The sequence below is a fragment of the Artemia sp. Qi Xiang Cuo genome, chromosome 2 (assembly GCF_049724085.1).
Source record: "Artemia sp. Qi Xiang Cuo chromosome 2, ASM4972408v1, whole genome shotgun sequence".
In the NCBI taxonomy this organism is placed as follows: Eukaryota; Metazoa; Arthropoda; class Branchiopoda; order Anostraca; family Artemiidae; genus Artemia; species Artemia sp. Qi Xiang Cuo.
The window spans coordinates 59739180-59757622 of NC_142795.1; the positions used below are offsets into that span (position 1 = coordinate 59739180).

The 18443-nt window shown below is 36.0% G+C and overlaps 2 protein-coding genes across 5 annotated transcripts in view; one reads left to right on the forward strand and one right to left on the reverse strand.

Moving 5' to 3' along the window:
- Positions 1-13364, forward strand: part of LOC148955447 (uncharacterized) — a 45414-nt gene extending 32050 nt beyond the window's left edge. The window contains exons 3-4 of the mRNA XM_089102302.1: positions 4755-5632; positions 12925-13364. Coding sequence (XP_088958428.1) covers positions 4755-5632; positions 12925-13172 — 1126 coding nt within the window. The 3' untranslated portion in view covers positions 13173-13364. The remainder of the gene's footprint in view (positions 1-4754; positions 5633-12924) is intronic.
- LOC148955446 (dystrophin, isoforms A/C/F/G/H-like) overlaps positions 1-18443 on the reverse strand; it is a 504509-nt gene that overhangs the window by 367994 nt on the left and 118072 nt on the right. For all 4 annotated transcript variants that reach the window (XM_089102277.1, XM_089102283.1, XM_089102291.1 and 1 more), the window contains one exon: positions 16031-16210. In XM_089102277.1, coding sequence (XP_088958403.1) covers positions 16031-16210 — 180 coding nt within the window. The remainder of the gene's footprint in view (positions 1-16030; positions 16211-18443) is intronic.

Consider the following 18443-nt stretch of genomic DNA (forward strand, 5'->3'; position numbering starts at 1 on the left):
TGGCCCTGGGTTTTTTTCACGGTTGAAAAAAGATTGGAAGAATAGGAAGATAATTCTACGAACTAAGATTAGAATATTGAAAGCTACAGCAATGACAGTGGTAAATATGTTTCGGAAAAGCGGGCACTTCGGAAGACAAGGGAGAATTTGTTAGATGTTTTCCAGAGGAATAGTCAGAGGATAGTTTTGACTGACTGTATTTCAAACACTAAGCTGTACGTAAAATGTGGATCTATCCTACTTTCTAGGGCTATAATAATAGAAAGGCTGAGATGGCTAGGGCACGTTTTGCGTATGAAGGATGGCCAGGACACGTTCTGAGTATGAAAGATGGCCAAAGATCGTCCTTTTCGGCCATATATCTAGGGCCCAACAAAAAGCAGGTTCTCCTCGAATATATTGGCAAGAGGTCATAAGAATGGATTTAAAGAAAATTGGAACTTCTAAGGAGGGGGGGTAAAGAAGAGGCTTTGAATAGATTGGGATGGAGGAGGACCGTGAGCAGCTGTGTTAGCCTCGGGCGAATTCGTGCTGCAGCGAGTTGTTGGCAGTAGTAGTTGTAGTAAGTGTTAGTATATGTCATAATTCCTATTTGCTTTAAATTCAACCTGATTATTCATTTTAACTTATTCTGCCCGTTTAGGTTTCATTTGTTCATTCAAAGCCATTTCTGTTAGTTTGAAGTTTGACTTATTATGTTATTTTATTCTGTCCGTAAGGGTATTAACATCAGCCTTTTCTTTTCTTTTAAACAAAATTTCTTAGAGAACTTTTATTAATCGGACAGTTTGCGGTAACGAACTCCAAGGAAGGAGCAACTCGTGCTAATAGTAACCGGAAGAAGTTTTGATGACAACATTAAACATCAAAAGAATCAGCTTTTTATGGAGATTTCAAATATATAAAACTGAATAAGTTTGAGGTTACCCGCCAAAAATGACGAGCCTGTGAATATTTGCCTGATTTTCTTAAAAGGGCGAATTATCTTGATGGAAATTAAAACGCTAATTCAGAATATCAGAAAACCCTATGGCAGAGGTTTCAAGTCCCTATCTACAAAAAGTGAAATTTTTTAATTTTCTTTTACTGTGAACAATGATCACGGATACGTGTTTATTTTTTTGTTCTTTTTTTTCTTGGATTATCGTGTCAGTCCACTAGTCCTAGAATACACGAGAAAATATATTAGAAAGGATATTGAAGGTTCAAGATCCATTTTTAGGTACCGTAGCGAAAAGATTGTGCTACAGCGTTTTTCGCCATTCTGTGGTTCACAACGACGATTTCGGTCAAAAGGTGCCAAAATTCATCGAGTTGAATTTCTTAGATAGCCATTAGATTTAAATTTACCGAAAAACTGTACATTGAGCTTTCCAGTTCCATCACGGCACCAACTTCGCACCTAAAGATGTACACAGACAATACAAACAAACAGTTAATATAGAACAGATATTTATTTAAAGGTCCATTTAACTAAGTTGACTCATTTGAGCATTGATGAAATTATGTGAAGGGGGCTGTAATTGTACATCAGCCATTATAGGGGAGGATCGGTGGATCTTAGTGTAAGTGGGGAATTTTGCTTGAAGCCTCAAAGTTCGTTTTTATACACAAATTCCAAACTCTCCGTGAGCCTTCAGATCAGTATAAAGGGATTTTTTTAGGGGGGGGGCGAAATTAATCTCCAAACCACTTTGATTGCAGGAATTATTTTTTAACAGCTACTGTAACATGGGTCCTGCGGTTTGACAGCACCCCCTTATTGCAGACAATCATCTTCTGTGAAGCATAAAAAATTGCAATCACATGCTTTCCGGGACAAAAGGTGAAGAGGTGGAAAGGCATCATGAGCCCAGCCAGGAAATTTACCCTCAAGTGCTGCCAGGAGCTTTGTTTTCACCGATATATAAATGAGAATATTCCTCACTTTCCCATTTATATACACGATATAATGTCTTCTTGTTTTCCCGGGCCCCTCTACCGGCGTACTTGAAGAACACAGCTATGAAAAACATCTGTTCGGAGAACTCGCCTTAATACCGTGGAAAGATGATCCTATAAAACGAGCAGAAATCATTCCGTGTATGAGGGAGGATGTCCCTCCTCAACCTCCCGCTCTTTGCACTGCAGTTTTACATTTTGTCTCAATTCATTAAGAACGATTGCTCAAACACAAAGGCTGTTGAATTGGGGTAGAAAGTTTTCTAAAGCGTAATGAAACTTTAATGTAAAGAGAATGAGATTGAGGGGGGAACATCCCTCTTCATACATGGAATAATTTCTGTTCATTTGAAGTTTCAATGTCACTCTAACTTCGTTTTTTTAAACTTTTTTTTTTTAATTCACGGTTATCAAATGGGTTCTAGGCGAATACCCCCTCGGCGAATACCCCCCCCCCCAGGAAAATAACTCCCACGGAATATACCCCCCGTGGAAAATAAGGCTTTCCAAATTTGAGAATTAATTTTTTTAATTTCCGTAGGGGGAAGGAATTTTGGTACTTGTGTATTATGCGCCGGTCACTCTAGTTTACGCTGTATAAAATTCGAGAACATACCGTTTTTTTTAGTTTCTTCATTACTTTAGAAATAAATTTACGCTATAGATTTGCATATTAGGGGGGGGGGTAAGCATAGCGGGTCTGCATGCAAAATGTGTTTGGTACAATTATTCTGCATATACGGCCATGAACACAGTAAAATAGAATAAATGAAAGGCATAAATAACATAAACTTTGATCAGCGATCAAACAGTTACTACATAGTTCCAAATTTCCTGGTGGGGACCATGGCCCCCTGTCCTCCCCCCCTTGCCGGTGCCCATGGCCTCGTTAAGCCAAAAATGAGTAGAAATAAGTTAAAATTATTTTCAGGCACAAAACTACCACAAATCACCATAAACAAATGAATTAAACCCAAAACGAACAGAAATGACAATACATAGTCTATTCAAACTCAAAATAGCAACAATTAGCATCAGTAGGGCTGACAGCCCCCACACCTCCTCAAGACGAGAAAGTAATTTGTACTCACTGAAAACAAAATACAGTTTAAATGTTTTCACTTTTTTGACTTCAACAAATAAAGAAGTATTAAGACTATAGGAAATATATATCAGAATATGTATATCAAACTGACAATACACGGTTATTTTATTTTAATTTTTTTAAGTAAAGTGCAAATTATTTTCTGGTCTGAAGAAGACATGGGTGTTGTCAGCCATACTCCTTTTACTTTTCGCTCGTTTTGAGCTTGACTAGGCTATCTATTGTAATTTCTGTTAGTTTTGGGTTTCATTTATTTGTTAATGGTGATTTGTGGTAGTTTTACACTTGGAAGATAAGAAAAACAGACACGTAGAATTTGACAACGCTTTTGTCCGTAAAAACTTGAACAATTTAGAATATGCTGGTTCCCAAAGCCAACTATCCTTTCAAAGGATAGCCAAACCTTCTTAAAATTTTTGGTGTCATATTTGCTTATTTTGGTGCTATATATGGGTCTTAATTTCGATGATTGTTTTCTTAATTTTGTTTTTCTTCAATTTTTTTTTTAATTTAGCACCCGCTACTGCCAAAAATTGCAAAAGCTCATATGGAAGTCTTTTCAACACAAATGGATTTGTGTTTGTTTTTTTTTTCTACTTTTTTAATATACTTCTGGTGTGTAAATTCCCCTTTTTCCCGTTCCTTAGCACTTTCCAACGAAACTAAAAAAAACTAAAATAAAAGTTTCAAATTTAGAAACCTTATTTTCCACAAAGGGGAGGGTATTTTCCGCGAGGGTGTTTTCCAAGGAGGGGTATTTTCCACGGGGGTTACTTTACATGGGGGGAGGGTATTTTTCGTGGGGAGGGGGGGGGGCATTTTCCGGGCGTTTAAACCCCCCCCCCCCCATTCACTATATTAATTTATGCTTTTTTACTGTGTTTATGGCCGTATATTTGGCTTTAAAATACACTTATTTATCTATCTATTTAATATGCAGAATAATTGTACCAAACACATTTTACATGCAAACCCGCTATGCCCCCCCCCTCTAATGTGCAAATCTATAGCGCAAATTTATTTCTAAAGTAACAAAGAAACTAACGAAAAAAACCGTGTATTATCGAATTTTTCAAAGCGTAAACTTGAGTAAGTGGTGCACAACACACAAATGCAAAAAGTTCCTTTCTCCTACGGAAATTAAAAAAAAATAAAACTCAAATAAAATTCTCAAATTTAGAAAGCCTTATTTTTCCCCGGGGGGGGGGGGTTAATTTCAGTGTGTGGGGGGTATTTTCCGCGGGGGTATTTTATGGGGGGGGGGGTATTTTCCGGGGGGGGGGGGTATTCGCCGGGGGGTAAACGCCGGCCACCTATCAAATGATACCTATTAATCAGTTGACAACTTAATTTTCACCTTTAAAGTAGCGAGAATATATCAAAACGATCTAGCAACTCTCAAGTGGTGTATACCCGGAGAAATTGGTTATTCTAAGGTAGCTATAGATCAATAAGAAAAATATAACACTAATCGAATATGTAACCCACTCCACTATTTTTCTTCCATTTTTGTTTTGTTTTTTTAAACAGACTCAAATTTAACTTAACAGAAGGGTATATTCCCAGATTTCATTCATTATTACTATATCATACAGTTCATATTTTAAAAATCTCTTCAATTTAAGAAATGCTAAGTATTAAGTTCCATCAATATGACATACTTATGATTAGGAAAGCTACAACTCTAGTGATTTATTATTATTTCTAGATACCAGAAGCCAGATGGAAATATACTTGAGCAAAGTGAAGCAGCTACGATAGCTAGTTTCACTCTAAGACCCACAACAACGACAACTCAGGCATCAACTGATACAACAACTGAGACACCGACTACACAGTATCCTCCTGCTCCTCTCCAGTTTCCAACAATAGAAAGAGGAGACCAAAGTCCTCCATCAGCAATCGAAATCGACGATTTTCCACCTATTCGTGGACCAGTCCCTGCAACTATAAGTCCAAGACCATCCATTTTCCAAACTGGCCAAGCAAATATACCAGCTACGACTTCAAAATACATATATAGAACCCCAGCAGAAGCTGGAAGACCAATACAAACGGAAATAAGGCCTGAACCTGAGACTCAAAGACCACCAACTGGTATACCTTCATCATTTAAGGCACAATCATGTCCAGCAGGCTGGAGTTTGAGCTTGGACAGACTGACAAAGGTTCACTATTGTGTAAGAACAATAAACTGTACAATAACATGTGTAGAAGATGCCCTTGACGCTTGTTCAGAAATTGAAGGTCAATTAGAAACCCCAATTCCAAGATTGAAGAAGGTACTAGAGTATAGCCGTTTCTTAACAACAAGCATAAAATGTAAGCGGCATCCTGTATATTGCTGTAAACCAGGCTGGTCAATTTTTTGTACGGACAATACCATGTGTTCGTGTTACAAACGGTACGATGAAAGGCCAAAGCATTGGAAGAAAGGGAATAACTGCTGCAAGAGACTAAATTCTACACTGGTAACTATTGAGAATCACAAAGAAAATCGCTTTATTGCGGAATTCGCTCGTCAAACTGTTAGTGATCAACACGAACTGATATGGCTTGGATTCAAACGTCGAGAAAAATCTACAGGTAGAAATATTTTCTTTTAATTTTATTGCAAATAATGTTATCAATTCCTTTTAATAAGAAGACTTTCTGAACGATCAATCCAAATATTATTATTTGATATATTATTTGATGGTTGGATATATTATTTTGTGGAAATGTTCTTTGATGATTTCTGTGTCTTGTCTTGTTCCAGATATCCTACCAATAATTCCGTCAATTCTATAAAATTCAATTAAAACTCAATAGCGAATTTCCAAACTATATAAACTATAAACACCAATTCTCAATCTAAGCTCAATTTCCATGATATTTTAAAACAGGACTCTGTTATACCCAAAATAAAAAGCAGTAGCTGCAACCTAGTAAAGAATCCATCGGAGCCGAAATTTAAAAAAAAACGGTTTCTATAGAAGATATTTAGTGACAAACATTTCGGGCCGATTAAAGAGAACAGGAATTTGAAAATATGAAGGGATTTTTTTCAGAATTTCGAAAGAGCCTAAAACTACTGTAACATGATATCAAATCGAAATAAAAAGCACACCATTGAAAAAGCGATTGTTGAAAACCCTCAATTTGAAGTTCGTAGTCTCGCATCAAGAAAAAAAAAGGAAAGTCATATTTGTGCTTGCGTTGCACTTTTATTTTCTCTTTTTTTTTGCTAAGCCTGCCAGGTTACTGAAAAATCCTAAAATAGATTGTTAAGGAGTCATTCCAAAAAATTATTTTACATTTGTGTGGTTTTTATAAATTCATGTTCATAGCGCTGGAGTAGAGTAGAATACGTAACCAAGAATTGCACTATTTGTGGCCATTTCTGGTGGGGAGTAGGTTAGGAAACCAAAAAATTATGCCATTAAAATTGCCATCATTGATAATCTTTGTACAAAGTTTTAGAGTCGTCCCTCATGGTTACAGCAGCAGCTGCAACCTAGTAACAAGTAACCCACAGTCCATAAATACTGATGTTTAGAGAATACGATTCCAAAGAAACAGTTGGTTGAAAAAAAACTCCCAATTGAGACTGATTTAGATATTGCAACTTTCATTCAGGTTCTATAGAATAGTAAAATGTAATTACAAAAAGAAAAATTAAGAGCCGACGAAAAACAATTTTTTTTCGACCTCAGCTTTACTCTCGGGCGAATCGTTCCAGGTTTATTCTTTTGTAAAAATTGATTAAGCAATTTCTTAAGACTTTTCCATACCCCTTACTTTCCAAATACTAAGAAAATTTTGCACTGTATATTTCTGATTTTACCCTCTTCAGCGACGTTTTACTCCCTCAGTGGTCGGGGAAGGGGGATAGATACCTGTCCTAGCTCCCTATTTTAGAAGCCTTTGAGCAGGCTATCAAATATGCTATTGCGAAGGAGGTCTAGTCCATTTTAAGAGAGGATGAGTCAACTAAGGAAAATGCCTTAATGCATAGCTAATTGTATACATCGTTGACACCAGGGAGAAGTGCAAATTAATGCGTATAAAGCGTAGGGACATTTATAATGCTGCCATAGCGACTAAATCTCGATTCCCTTCGAAATGGAATCCCAGCTACACTCGCATCTGAACTGAATTAGTGATTATGCTCTTAAACAGCCCTCAATAGACAGGGGTGTAAACACAAACATAGATGTAGGGACGTAAGAATTCCTTAAACAAAAGAGTTGTCTATCGTAAAGTTATACATGGTCAAAACCTCTGTATAATTCAGAGGGTATGTTTTATTACATGGTAATAAAACCTCTTTATAATAATTTTTCACATAACTTTATCTATTTAACTCGTAGTCCTAAATAACCAATTTTTTTAATTGATTCATTTATAACTTAAGACAAAATTAATGTATATCTTACGTAAATTCCAATCCGTTTTGCACCCTTCATTTTCACTTATATTCAAGCATTTTCGAGAAAAAAATTGTTTCCTACTTTTAGTCCATTTTGCAAATGAGTATTCTTTTTAAACGTGTTTTTTTATTTATTTTTTTACTTCGTTCCTATGAATCATATTCTTATTGCATTATCCGTTAAAGTGTCAAATTAAATAAAAAAACAAGCATTCAAATAAAAGGGAAGAACGAAGCAACAACTCAACATAAACAGTGCTTATCCTGTTTATGAGGGGAACTGCCACTCTCCTCCCTAATCCCTTTACTCTGTAGGCTGAAGTTCCAGCATAATACAGATACAAGTTATACTCGCAAGGTGAGCTTTAGCATAAACAATAAAAGACATAGAAGGGGCGAAGACAACTTATCTATAGTAATTTGTGCTAAAATTTCAATTGCTAATGTGTGCTTTGCTAAAAGTTAATAATTAGACATCTTAATTTTTGGCGAATCAGCTCAGCTCATGAAGGAACACGTAGATTTTGATTTGTCGAAAGTGATGGTAATTGGCAATCATCGTCTAGCTCAGTACGTGGTAAAATTGAGGGGGAAAAGGGCTTCACGATAAATGGACCTGTTAAGCTTGTATGTAAAACCAATATGTATCAATTGAATCAATTGACAAACATTACTATAATTTACTGTTTCCTCTATCGAGGAGATAAATTTTATCAAGTAGGCACTTTAGAATAATCGTCACTGTTTGTGATACCGTGTTACACATGGGAATGATTAACGATTAACATTAGGATTGCCGTCATTGAAAAACAACTTATCGAAATAAAAATCCATTCGTTTGATACATTTCTGGCTTTTTTCATGATATATCCTTTTTCTTTTTTTTCCTTGCACTAGCTTTGCCTGTTTGAACCAAACAAGATGCTTCGAAACTATTACTTATGGAATGATACGAAGAAAAAAATGAGACAATTTCTAATTCGAATTTCAATTCTTTATTCTCATTCAAATTCAGCGCAACCTGTGCTAATTTTGGTGAAAACCCCCATAAACTGGAAAAAAGAATATCACGGTAATAATCCCAGCCTAAAATCCTTCATAAAACTATGCTGCCAAAAGCACTAAACCAATAGCTACAGCTTCGCACAAGACTACCACTATTATTAGTGCCTACAAAGTTCTCATACTTCTCCTGCTTATGACAAATTTTGGCAAAAATTAGCACAATCGTACGCCACTAACCAGGCACCAAATAGAATGAAAATATCGTTAATTTGAATGTTTGGTATGACGATTTTTTTGCACCTGGCAATAAAAATGTAGAGGTACAGCAATTTAGACGCAATTGATTTTACCAAAAAGGCAATATATTATCTCTAGCAGGAGGTCTCAAAGCGCATCGGACTGGCCATCAGCGGCGCAAAGACTAAAGTATTGGCTCTCAACCGACCTGCTCCTCGCCAAGTTACCCTCGACGGTGAGCCAATAGAAAACGTTGAGGAATTCAAGTATCTTGGCTCTATCATAACACCAGATGGCGGAGCTGAAAGGGATATCTCTGCCCGCATAGCAAAAGCCTGGAAAGTCTTTACTAGTCTGAAAAAAGCATTATGGACCAGACGGGAGATCTCAACCAAAACAAAAGTCAGAATCTATGGTGCAACTGTTCAAGCAGTACTACTGTATGCTTGAGAGACATGGCCGATCAAGACTGAAGATGCGAGAACTTTGGATGTGTTCGACCACCGCTGCCTTCGTTACATCCTCCGCATTAAGAGATGGGACAGGATTTCCAATAGTGAAGTAAGGAGTCGCTGTGGACAATCAGAAGAGCTATCGCTTATCATTAAAAGACGTCGCCTGAAGCTCCTCGGCCACACATTGCGCCGTCCCGAAGGCACGATATGTCGAGACGTCCTTGTCTGCGAACCAGTCCCCTCCTGGAAACGTAAACCAGGAGGACGAAAGAAGAACCTGTGGCAAAAATTCAAGGAGGACCTGGAACCGTGGGGAGGATTCAGGAGATACGGTCGGAGATGGGACAAATACTGGCTGAAGATCGCCGGAGAAGCTGCAGCCGACAGGTCCAAGTGGTCGTCGGAAGTCATCCCAAGATCCTTTGGTGCCGGGCAGGACAGTTCATCGTCTGGTTCCCGCGGAAAGTAAAGTAAGAAAGTCTAGCAGGAAATTATGATGAGACTGTATATTTAGCCTATAATGGCTTAACATTAATTTGGCTGGTTCAATAAATTGTTCAAAATAATATGATGCAACTTCATCAATATCCACAATTTCAATTAGACTATAATTCCCAAAAACCAATTCCTTGTTCGCAACTCAAATAAAAAATAGCAATAGCAAAAACTGGACATTAATAATCATAGCATTTTATCATAGACAGACTTTGCTGTTAAATTTGCAGACTTTGCCTTAAATATTATTTCTAAGGGATCCGAATAGAATCCTTATTTGATTTCACAGAAAAAAATTCCCAAACTACTACGCCTCCATATTTTTGAAAGAACAAGAGTCAAAGCTTGGCTTCTTCTTTAGAAAGATAACAGAAGATCTTTAGTTTATTTACAAGATCTAGAAAACATATGGCAGTGCATGAGGGGAAAATCTAAAATTAGCGTCTTCTGACATTTCCAGGCCTTGATACATACCGGAAATAAAAATTAAACTCATCCGTTTATGTCTATGTCAGACAATTTTGGAAATTAGATATCTTCTTCCAGCAAATGAAGTGACAACACTGTGAGGAAGAATTGTGACATTGAGAAAAAATCGAGTAGTGTGCAAGAATAGTGAATGCGATAAAATAATAATAATAAAACAACGAAAATTATTTAGAAAAAGATTAAAAATTTTAATCGTGACCAAAACCATCAATCCTAAAATAAAAAGAAGGGGGGGGGCAAAAACATCCATCAAAGCCACGTAACTATATTCAAGGAATTTGAATTTTGTTACACAATTTATCCAAATTTAAAAGATTTACAGGCGATCTCCTTTTACCTGTTAAAAATGGCAAACTTTTTTGTAAATGCTTTTGTTTTTGTTATATCAAGCTTTTACATCAAATAAGTTACTTATTGTCGGTTATCTTTTAAGTATATAGTTGTTATAGTACGATGGCCCTTTAGTGGAGCTAAGTAGTAAAAGATAGCAACAAAACTTGCCAGAAAATCACACTTGGCAAATTTTCAATCCAGTCAGTTGAAATGAGTAGTTTTGACTGTCACGGATGTTGGATATTCTTCTGAAATGCTTCAAAAACTACATACTCCTTCCCATTCCTTTTTTTTAATTATGATCAATCAACATTTTAAGTTTTCGGTTTTTACAATTTTTTTATCTTAAAAGAAATCCTGTGTATTAGATGTTTCCTTCTCATGAATAAAAATCATTATTTTCATGATAAACTTTTTTTCGCGATGAAAATGTCTGCATCTCTGCCAATTTATATTTTTACCAAAATGCCACAAAAAATACTGAGACTCAAGAAGATAAACAATAGTCTCAAATTGTGCATGATTCAACTTGAAAGATGACAATTAATGAAGTTGGTAAATTAATACAACAATAATGTTTTATTGGCAAACGAAATAAAATACTCGGAAGTTCACATATGGATTCAGTTTATTGCGTAAAATACTGTCAAAAATAAGTTTTTGGGCAAATACCGGCGACTAATTTTACACGCGTGTTCCACCTACGAATCCTCAGCTAACAGTAACAATAACACGCTAAAACAAGTTGGATAATCCTGTTTCAGTGACAATTTTGACCACAACTAAAATAAGATTAAATAAAAAAAACAGGTTTTTTCAACTGAAAGCAAGGAGCAAGATTAAAACTTAAAAAGAACAGAAATTATTACTTATATGAGGGGGGTTGCCCCCTTCTCAATATCTCGATCTTCACGCTAAAGTTTTTCGGCACTTTAAAAAAAAAGTTACTTATTGTTCTAATTAAACGACCCTTGTGTTTCAGGAATTATGTTTAAATATTTGGGACAAAAATTTAAATTTATCGTAAAGAGAGAGATGCTGTATAAGGGGCGACCCCCTCATATACGTAATAATGTCTGTTCATTTTAAGTTTTAGTATTGCTCCTTACTTTCAGTTGAAAAGACTGGTTTTTTTATCTAATTTCCTATATTTTTTTAAATAACGCCAGGAAACATGGCCCACCTCCCCGGAAAAATACCCTCCCCACGGAAGTATCCTCTGAAAAATTCAATCCTGGTGAAAATTTACCCCGGACAATTACCCTTAACACCCCTACGTGAAAAATTGAGTCAGTAAAGAGAAAGCAAGACATACAAAAAAATTTCGTACAGGAATTTTGGCAAATACCCCCAGTATCCAATTTCCCCCTGAAAAATTCGCCCCCTTGAAAATTCCCCCTTTGCAAAGTCCCCCCAGGAAAAATTCATCCTCCCCACCCCACCCCAAAAATGTATGCATACTTCCCAATAACAAATACTATATGTAAATAATGGGCAAAGTTTATAACTTAAATACCTTTCCTAAGGGCTTGTGGGGGGTCATCTTATCTCCAAAGACATAGTTATCAGACCTTTCAACTATGCTGAACAAAACAGCAATCTCACTACTCTGATCAGACAATTTTGGGGAAAATGGCGTGGGAGGGGGCCTAGTTGCCCTTCAATTTTTTAGGTCACTTAAAAAGGACACTAGAACTTTTAATTTCCGTTAGAAATAGCCCTCTCCCGAAGTTCTAGGTCCACTGGGTCTATAAGATCACCCCTGGAGAAAAAAAAACACGCATCCGTTATCTTTCTTCTGGCAAAAAGTACAAAATTCAGCATTTTTAAAGACAGGGGCTTAAAACCTCTACAGTAGGGTTCTCTGATACGCTGAATCTGATGGTGTGCTTTTCGTTAAGATTCTATGAATTTTATGGGGGTTTTATCCCTTTGTTCGAAAATAAGGCAAATTTTCTCAGGCTCGTAACCTTTGATGGGTATAAAAAATAACTTAATAAAACTTATATATTTAAAATCAGCATCAAAATCCAACTCTTTTGATATATCTATTGGTATGAAAATTCTGTTTTTTAGAGTTTCGGTTATTATTGAACCGGGTCGCTCCCTACTTACAGTTTGATATGACCAAAGCCACAGCCAATACTTCATGACATAAAATATGGTTAACATTTGACAAAGTGTAAAATCGAAACAAATACACATCATCTTTAAGCAAGTGCACAGGGGGTTCCCCTCCCCCCCCTCCGGAAATCTCATGTTTTTAATGTTTTCATGAATTTTCCTATCATTTGTTTGCTTTAGGGCCGGTTTTTGGACCCAGAGCTCACCCGTGTAAATTCCTGTGTACGCCCCCCCCCCTCTTCTTTTGTCTTCTGTTTCTTTTTTTTATCATAACGAAGCGACCAAAGGGTACTATCCAAAGTTGATAAAGATTGATTTTCTCTTACTAGGATACGATTCAGTGATAGATGAGCCACCTACATATTTCAACTGGGCAAGTAATGCAGAGAAACAAGGAAATTGTGCTGCCATGGTTGCCAGGACGTCTAAATGGACTTACCAAAATTGCTACAAGCCGAAATCAGTTATATGTGAAGGCCACCCATACCTTTGGCTGGACAGCTCTACTGCAACAACTACAGAGCTAAAAGCTGAAAGCCAAGACAGCCGGAAGAGACGGAGAAGTCACTATAAATAATCAATGTTTGATGTAGGCTAACTTTTAGCTATAACTAACAAAAGTGGTGCGCTTCGAAGTAGATAAATGCTGTTAAACCTTCTAATTTTAGCTATTTCTCTTTCTATTTTTGACTTTGTTTTTTTCTTTTATAAAACAACAGGTTTCAAGAACATTATAAATTTAGTTTACAAAAAATCCTCGAAACTTAGTTTACAGGTATTCTAAGCCATTTACAAATACTAATCAAGCCATTTAAAATGCTACCCACATACGTCAACAAACTAGTGAAGTCAATAGCTTGCATCAGTTAAAGCAAAAGCGGAGCTTCATAATCATTGAAAACAAGTTGAAAAAAAACAATAGCCAAAAGTTGAACTTTTGTAGTCCTGCGAAGCATCATTAATGCTTCGGTTTTTTTTCTTCTTCTTCAGCAGCACGTGTATAGCTTGAGAATGGTAAAAATTCATAGGTATTTTACAAATATAATGATCACGGAGGAGAAAAGTTTTTCCGCAGCTTGAGAAATTTCAGAAAATTCCTAGAAAAAATAATCTTCCTCATAACCTGTGGGATAGTATTAAAAGGAAAAAAATTAAGATCGTCTTAGCTCCGAAAGTAAACTTCTTAGAGATTAAATAATGTCAGATTAGTTTAAATCTTTAAGTTCGACACCTTTGAGTTTGACACCTTTGAGTTCGACACAATCTTTCGACACCTGAAATCGAAATTTTTTATCCCTACTAAGTTTCGAAAAAATAAGTCTGGAAAAGTAAATTTTAAAATCAAAACACCTTTTTTTTTACATTGAAATTTACGATTCATGTCATATTTTCTGAAATTCCATTTGCATATGATAAAAAAAAAAAAACTAAATCCGGTTGTGATCTGATGCATATTCAGGGAGAAGAAAAGGGGATGGGCATTTTCCAGAATATTGTTATTTGCACATCTACCAAAAGGCTATTAGATCTCGACCAAGATTGGTTGAAAATTAAAATCAGCGTTCTGATTGTACCTTTTGGCTGTCCATACATAGACTAGCCTCTTGAGGTGAGGGGTCCCTAAACTGCTGTCATCAGGAAATTTAATAGAAGGGACTGTAGCACCTCTACCAAGCATGTTGGGAAGTGATGGCCAGTGTTTTCATTATTCAACTAACTAACTAACTTATTGGAGGCCCATTTGAAAAAGACATATTTACAAGAAGCCACAATTACAATCGCTTGAGTCTCGAGGAAGAATGTCAGCGGCATGTCAAAAACACGTTTCTGTGTTTCTCTATTCTTCGCTATTTCAAATTAGGGATAGATGAAACTGGTTAATCGACTGGGAATTCTCTAAAAAAAAAATATGTATTTGGTAGATGCAATAGGGAGGCCCAGCACAAATTTATAGATTTTCGCAGGCCTGAATGAACAAAAAGTGACATTGGCCTTTGAATATCTACCAGAATAATTTGCCGGACCTCAGTCAAAAAAAATTGGTAGATAGTGAGCGTAAGCGTCATAATTGTGCCTCTTAGGGATACTTAAATGGCCTGACCTTTCAAAGGAGGGGGGGGGGGAGTAATCAAGATGGTTATCATACCAAGTAATACGAGATATAAATCAAACTTGGCTGAAACACACTAATGCACTACTTTTGCCTAATTCAGGGTTCGGTCCCAATTCTATTTGTGTGAGGCAAGGGGAGGAGGCCTAAATACTTAAAATTAGGGCATATACCGGAATAAGTGGTCAGTTTTCAGCAAAATTTTAAGGAGACAAGCAGTTCCGCATTGGGTCTTATTCAACCTCGATTCCATTTGCGTAGTGGGAGAGGGTCCCTAAACTCTAGTCATTAGAACATCCACCAAAGAAAATTTTCAGGAGAGACAGTCAAAATCCACAGGTATACCTTTTCAGAGACCAGGATCTATCAGAATTCTTGTCATGACAATACCTAGAAGGGTGCGTCTAATCCCAGCCAAAGTGGAGGGAAGTAAGAGCTAAACTCATGGTTGTAGCTTTTTGTGGTACGCACCTGAGCTAACCTCTTTGTAGTCGGGGGGGGGATTAAATTTTCTTGGTATCAGCCTAATTAATAGGCGAACTAGGGGAATCTGTTCAAACAAAACCGGTAAACAGTTACACCTATTTTTTCGGGGGCCTGCGCTCGATCAAACCTCTGTAATGAAAGTGCTACATTCTGGTTACCTATGTTCATCGGGTTTTATTGGATATCAATTAAATTTGGTAGAGACCAGCACGTGTTGCCTGCTAAAAGCAAGTGCCATATGAGTTTTTAGTTCTTTTTTTTCAATTTGTTAAGGCAAGTCTTTACATCCGTAAAACAAGAAGTTAAGAAAGTTACCCAGAAAGTTAAGGAAATTTTTTCCAGCAAGTTACCTCGTGCACACACAACTTATTTCTGAAGTTATCCGATTCCAAGACAAAGGGAAGCGTGAAACTGAATATGGAAGTTGGTTCCAGCGAGCTATAGTCGCATATGCTGCTCTTCAGCTGTGATCCGGGCATCACAATCGTTGCAACGCTTTACGGGGCAAGGTCTGCCAATAACTAGCAAGTCTAGTATCTATTGGTGTTTAAAACATTTAATAATCGGATAATTTACAACTCTTATCATTGACCATTTTAATGGGAGGTCAATGCAGTTTTGAACTAGTAACTTTTTAAAGCCTAGTATCTTTAGTAACTTTTTAAAACCCTAGTAACTTTAGTAACTTTTTAAAACCCTAGTAACTTTAGTAACTTTTTAAAATCCTAGTAACTTTAGTAACTTTTTAAAACCCTAGTAACTTTAGTAACTTTTTAAAACCCTAAAATGTGGAACAAAATAATTCAACCCTCATTTATGAGCAATGGTTTATTTCTTACCTTGCAGAAAGACATCTCTTCTTCAAAGTTGTTAACAAGGGTGTTTGACTCACGTTGATTGAGTCCGTCCTCAATTTCAGTCAATAAGGTAGTCATAACATCGAAATCCGACTGAAGTCTAACACTGAGACTGCTCGCTTCTTCTAAATTAGATCTGGCCGTAGCTACTTCCTCCCCAAGCTTAAAAAAGATAAAATACTGATATCCTACAGAAAAATACCAAAAGTATACTATAGGAGTGAGGAGACCTGGGATTTGAAAGGAAAGCAGATACTGCATGATTGAAAAAGAACAAAACGTACATAACACGGATAGGACAATGCAGATAAACATAGAAGTTGATAATGTGGAATCAATTGATCTACTGTGAAGGTGAATCTATGAAGTGAAATTCAATCTATGAAGTGGATCTATTGAAGTGAAATTAATATATTGACGTAGATAACTTACAGCATAAAAAACAACATTGTTTTATTATAACTGAAACTAAAATTGAACTTTGTAAGAATTGAACTATTTCTGTCTCTTCCTAGTAAAGCCTTGACATTCGAAGAACGTATCACCCAAGATTATGCTCTATTAGATAAATTTTTCAACTCATTTCAATTCGAAAATAACACTAAATATCCCGCAAAACGACACTAAAAAAAGCATTTACCTTTTAAAGAAAATATAAGATGATTTTTATGAAATGCATGAATTTTATATTTCTTAATCAGGTCCATTGACTTATCATCCTATTCCTCCAAACTTTTTTCAACCGTGACAAAACACCGAGGGCCTTAACTTCATGGTATTACTAAGATGGATACAGCGTGAAAAAAAGATACTTCTTTTAAAGTAATTACAGCAGAATATACCTAAGAAAGCATTATTGCTTTTTTATCAGCATTCGTCTTTTCATATCGCTACAGCTTTAAAATGAAACTAAAAAAATAGCATTTTCTAGTTTAAATTAATACTACCTATAGTAGCTAACTTGAAAGAACTCTATCAAACACTAGAGCAAATAATACCATTTAGAAAAATTATTGACTAAGTAACATACTTAGACGGTAAAAATAAACTTGACAAACACTTTATTTGTGAGAAAACCAAGGGAAAAAAAATCTCAAAAGAAGCTTTACATGAATAGACTCTAAAACAATTTCCCTATTAGAGGGTAAAAAAAACGTAATTATCAGGCACCAACTCTGCCACAGTGGTTCCTAAAGCAATTCTATTTTAATTTAAAACGCTAAAATTTCTAAAAGCAGATTTCTAAAAATAATTTCGCTCTAAAATGATGACAAAACAAGATTAATAGGTACAAGCTCTAGCTAGAGACTTCAGAAGCAATTTAATTTTTAATTTAGAGACACCACTATTTACACAAAGATTTTAACACAGTGAAAATGCGATTTTTAAGCAGAATTTGAATTTTTAACCAGAATTTTAACCAACACTCCTCAATGCTAAAGTTTGACTCAAAGAATCAAACTTTAGCGTAAAGAGCGATGCGTTGATGAGGGGACAGCCCCTTTCATATACGGAATAATTTCTGTTTGTTTTAAGTTTTAATGTCGCTCCTTACTTTCTGTTAAAAAAAACTTGTTTTTTTTATTCAATTTTTGAACGTTTTTGAATTAATGTAGGTTTTGATTTTGGCTTACCGTACATGAATAATTAATACAAAATGTGCATATTAATTTTACTTTTATTTGGTTAAATGGCTTTCACAAAAAATGTTTAATTTTATTTACGAACGTTTTTTTTAGTAATAAATATACTTAACTTCCGAATTAACTTACGTAACGAACTTCTATATTTATATATTTTTAATACGTATATTATGGGGTTCGCTCCCTAGTCACTACCCCGCTCTTTACGCTAAAGTTCGAATTTTGTTCCAATTCTTTAAAAATGAGCCCCCTTAATCACAAAGGTCGTTAATTAGAATAAATAGCTCTTATGAAAGTGCTAAAAAATGTTTGGATTAAAGAGCGAGGTACTGACTAGGGGGAGAACCCAATCATATATGTAATAATTTCTGTTCGTTTTAAGTTTTGATGTTGCTCCTTACTTTCAGTTGAAAGACCTTTTTTTTTAATTGAATTTCTGATCGTATTTTTAAATAATGCTGAGAAATCCGGTTCCCCCTTCATAGCAATGTCCCTTCCCCCATGAAAATTTCCTCCATGGAAAGATCCTCCCACATAACCCCCGAACCACCCCCCCCCCCACTACCAGAAAAAATCCCCCCTGAAAAGGTCTGTATACTTTCCTATAACCAATGCTTGGGAAAAAAATGAGCGTGGGAGGGGGCCTAGTTGCCCTTCATTTTTTTTCGTCACTTAAAAAGGGCATTAGAACTTTTAATTTCCATTCGAATGAGCCCTCCCACGATATTCTAGGAGCACTGGATCGATATGAT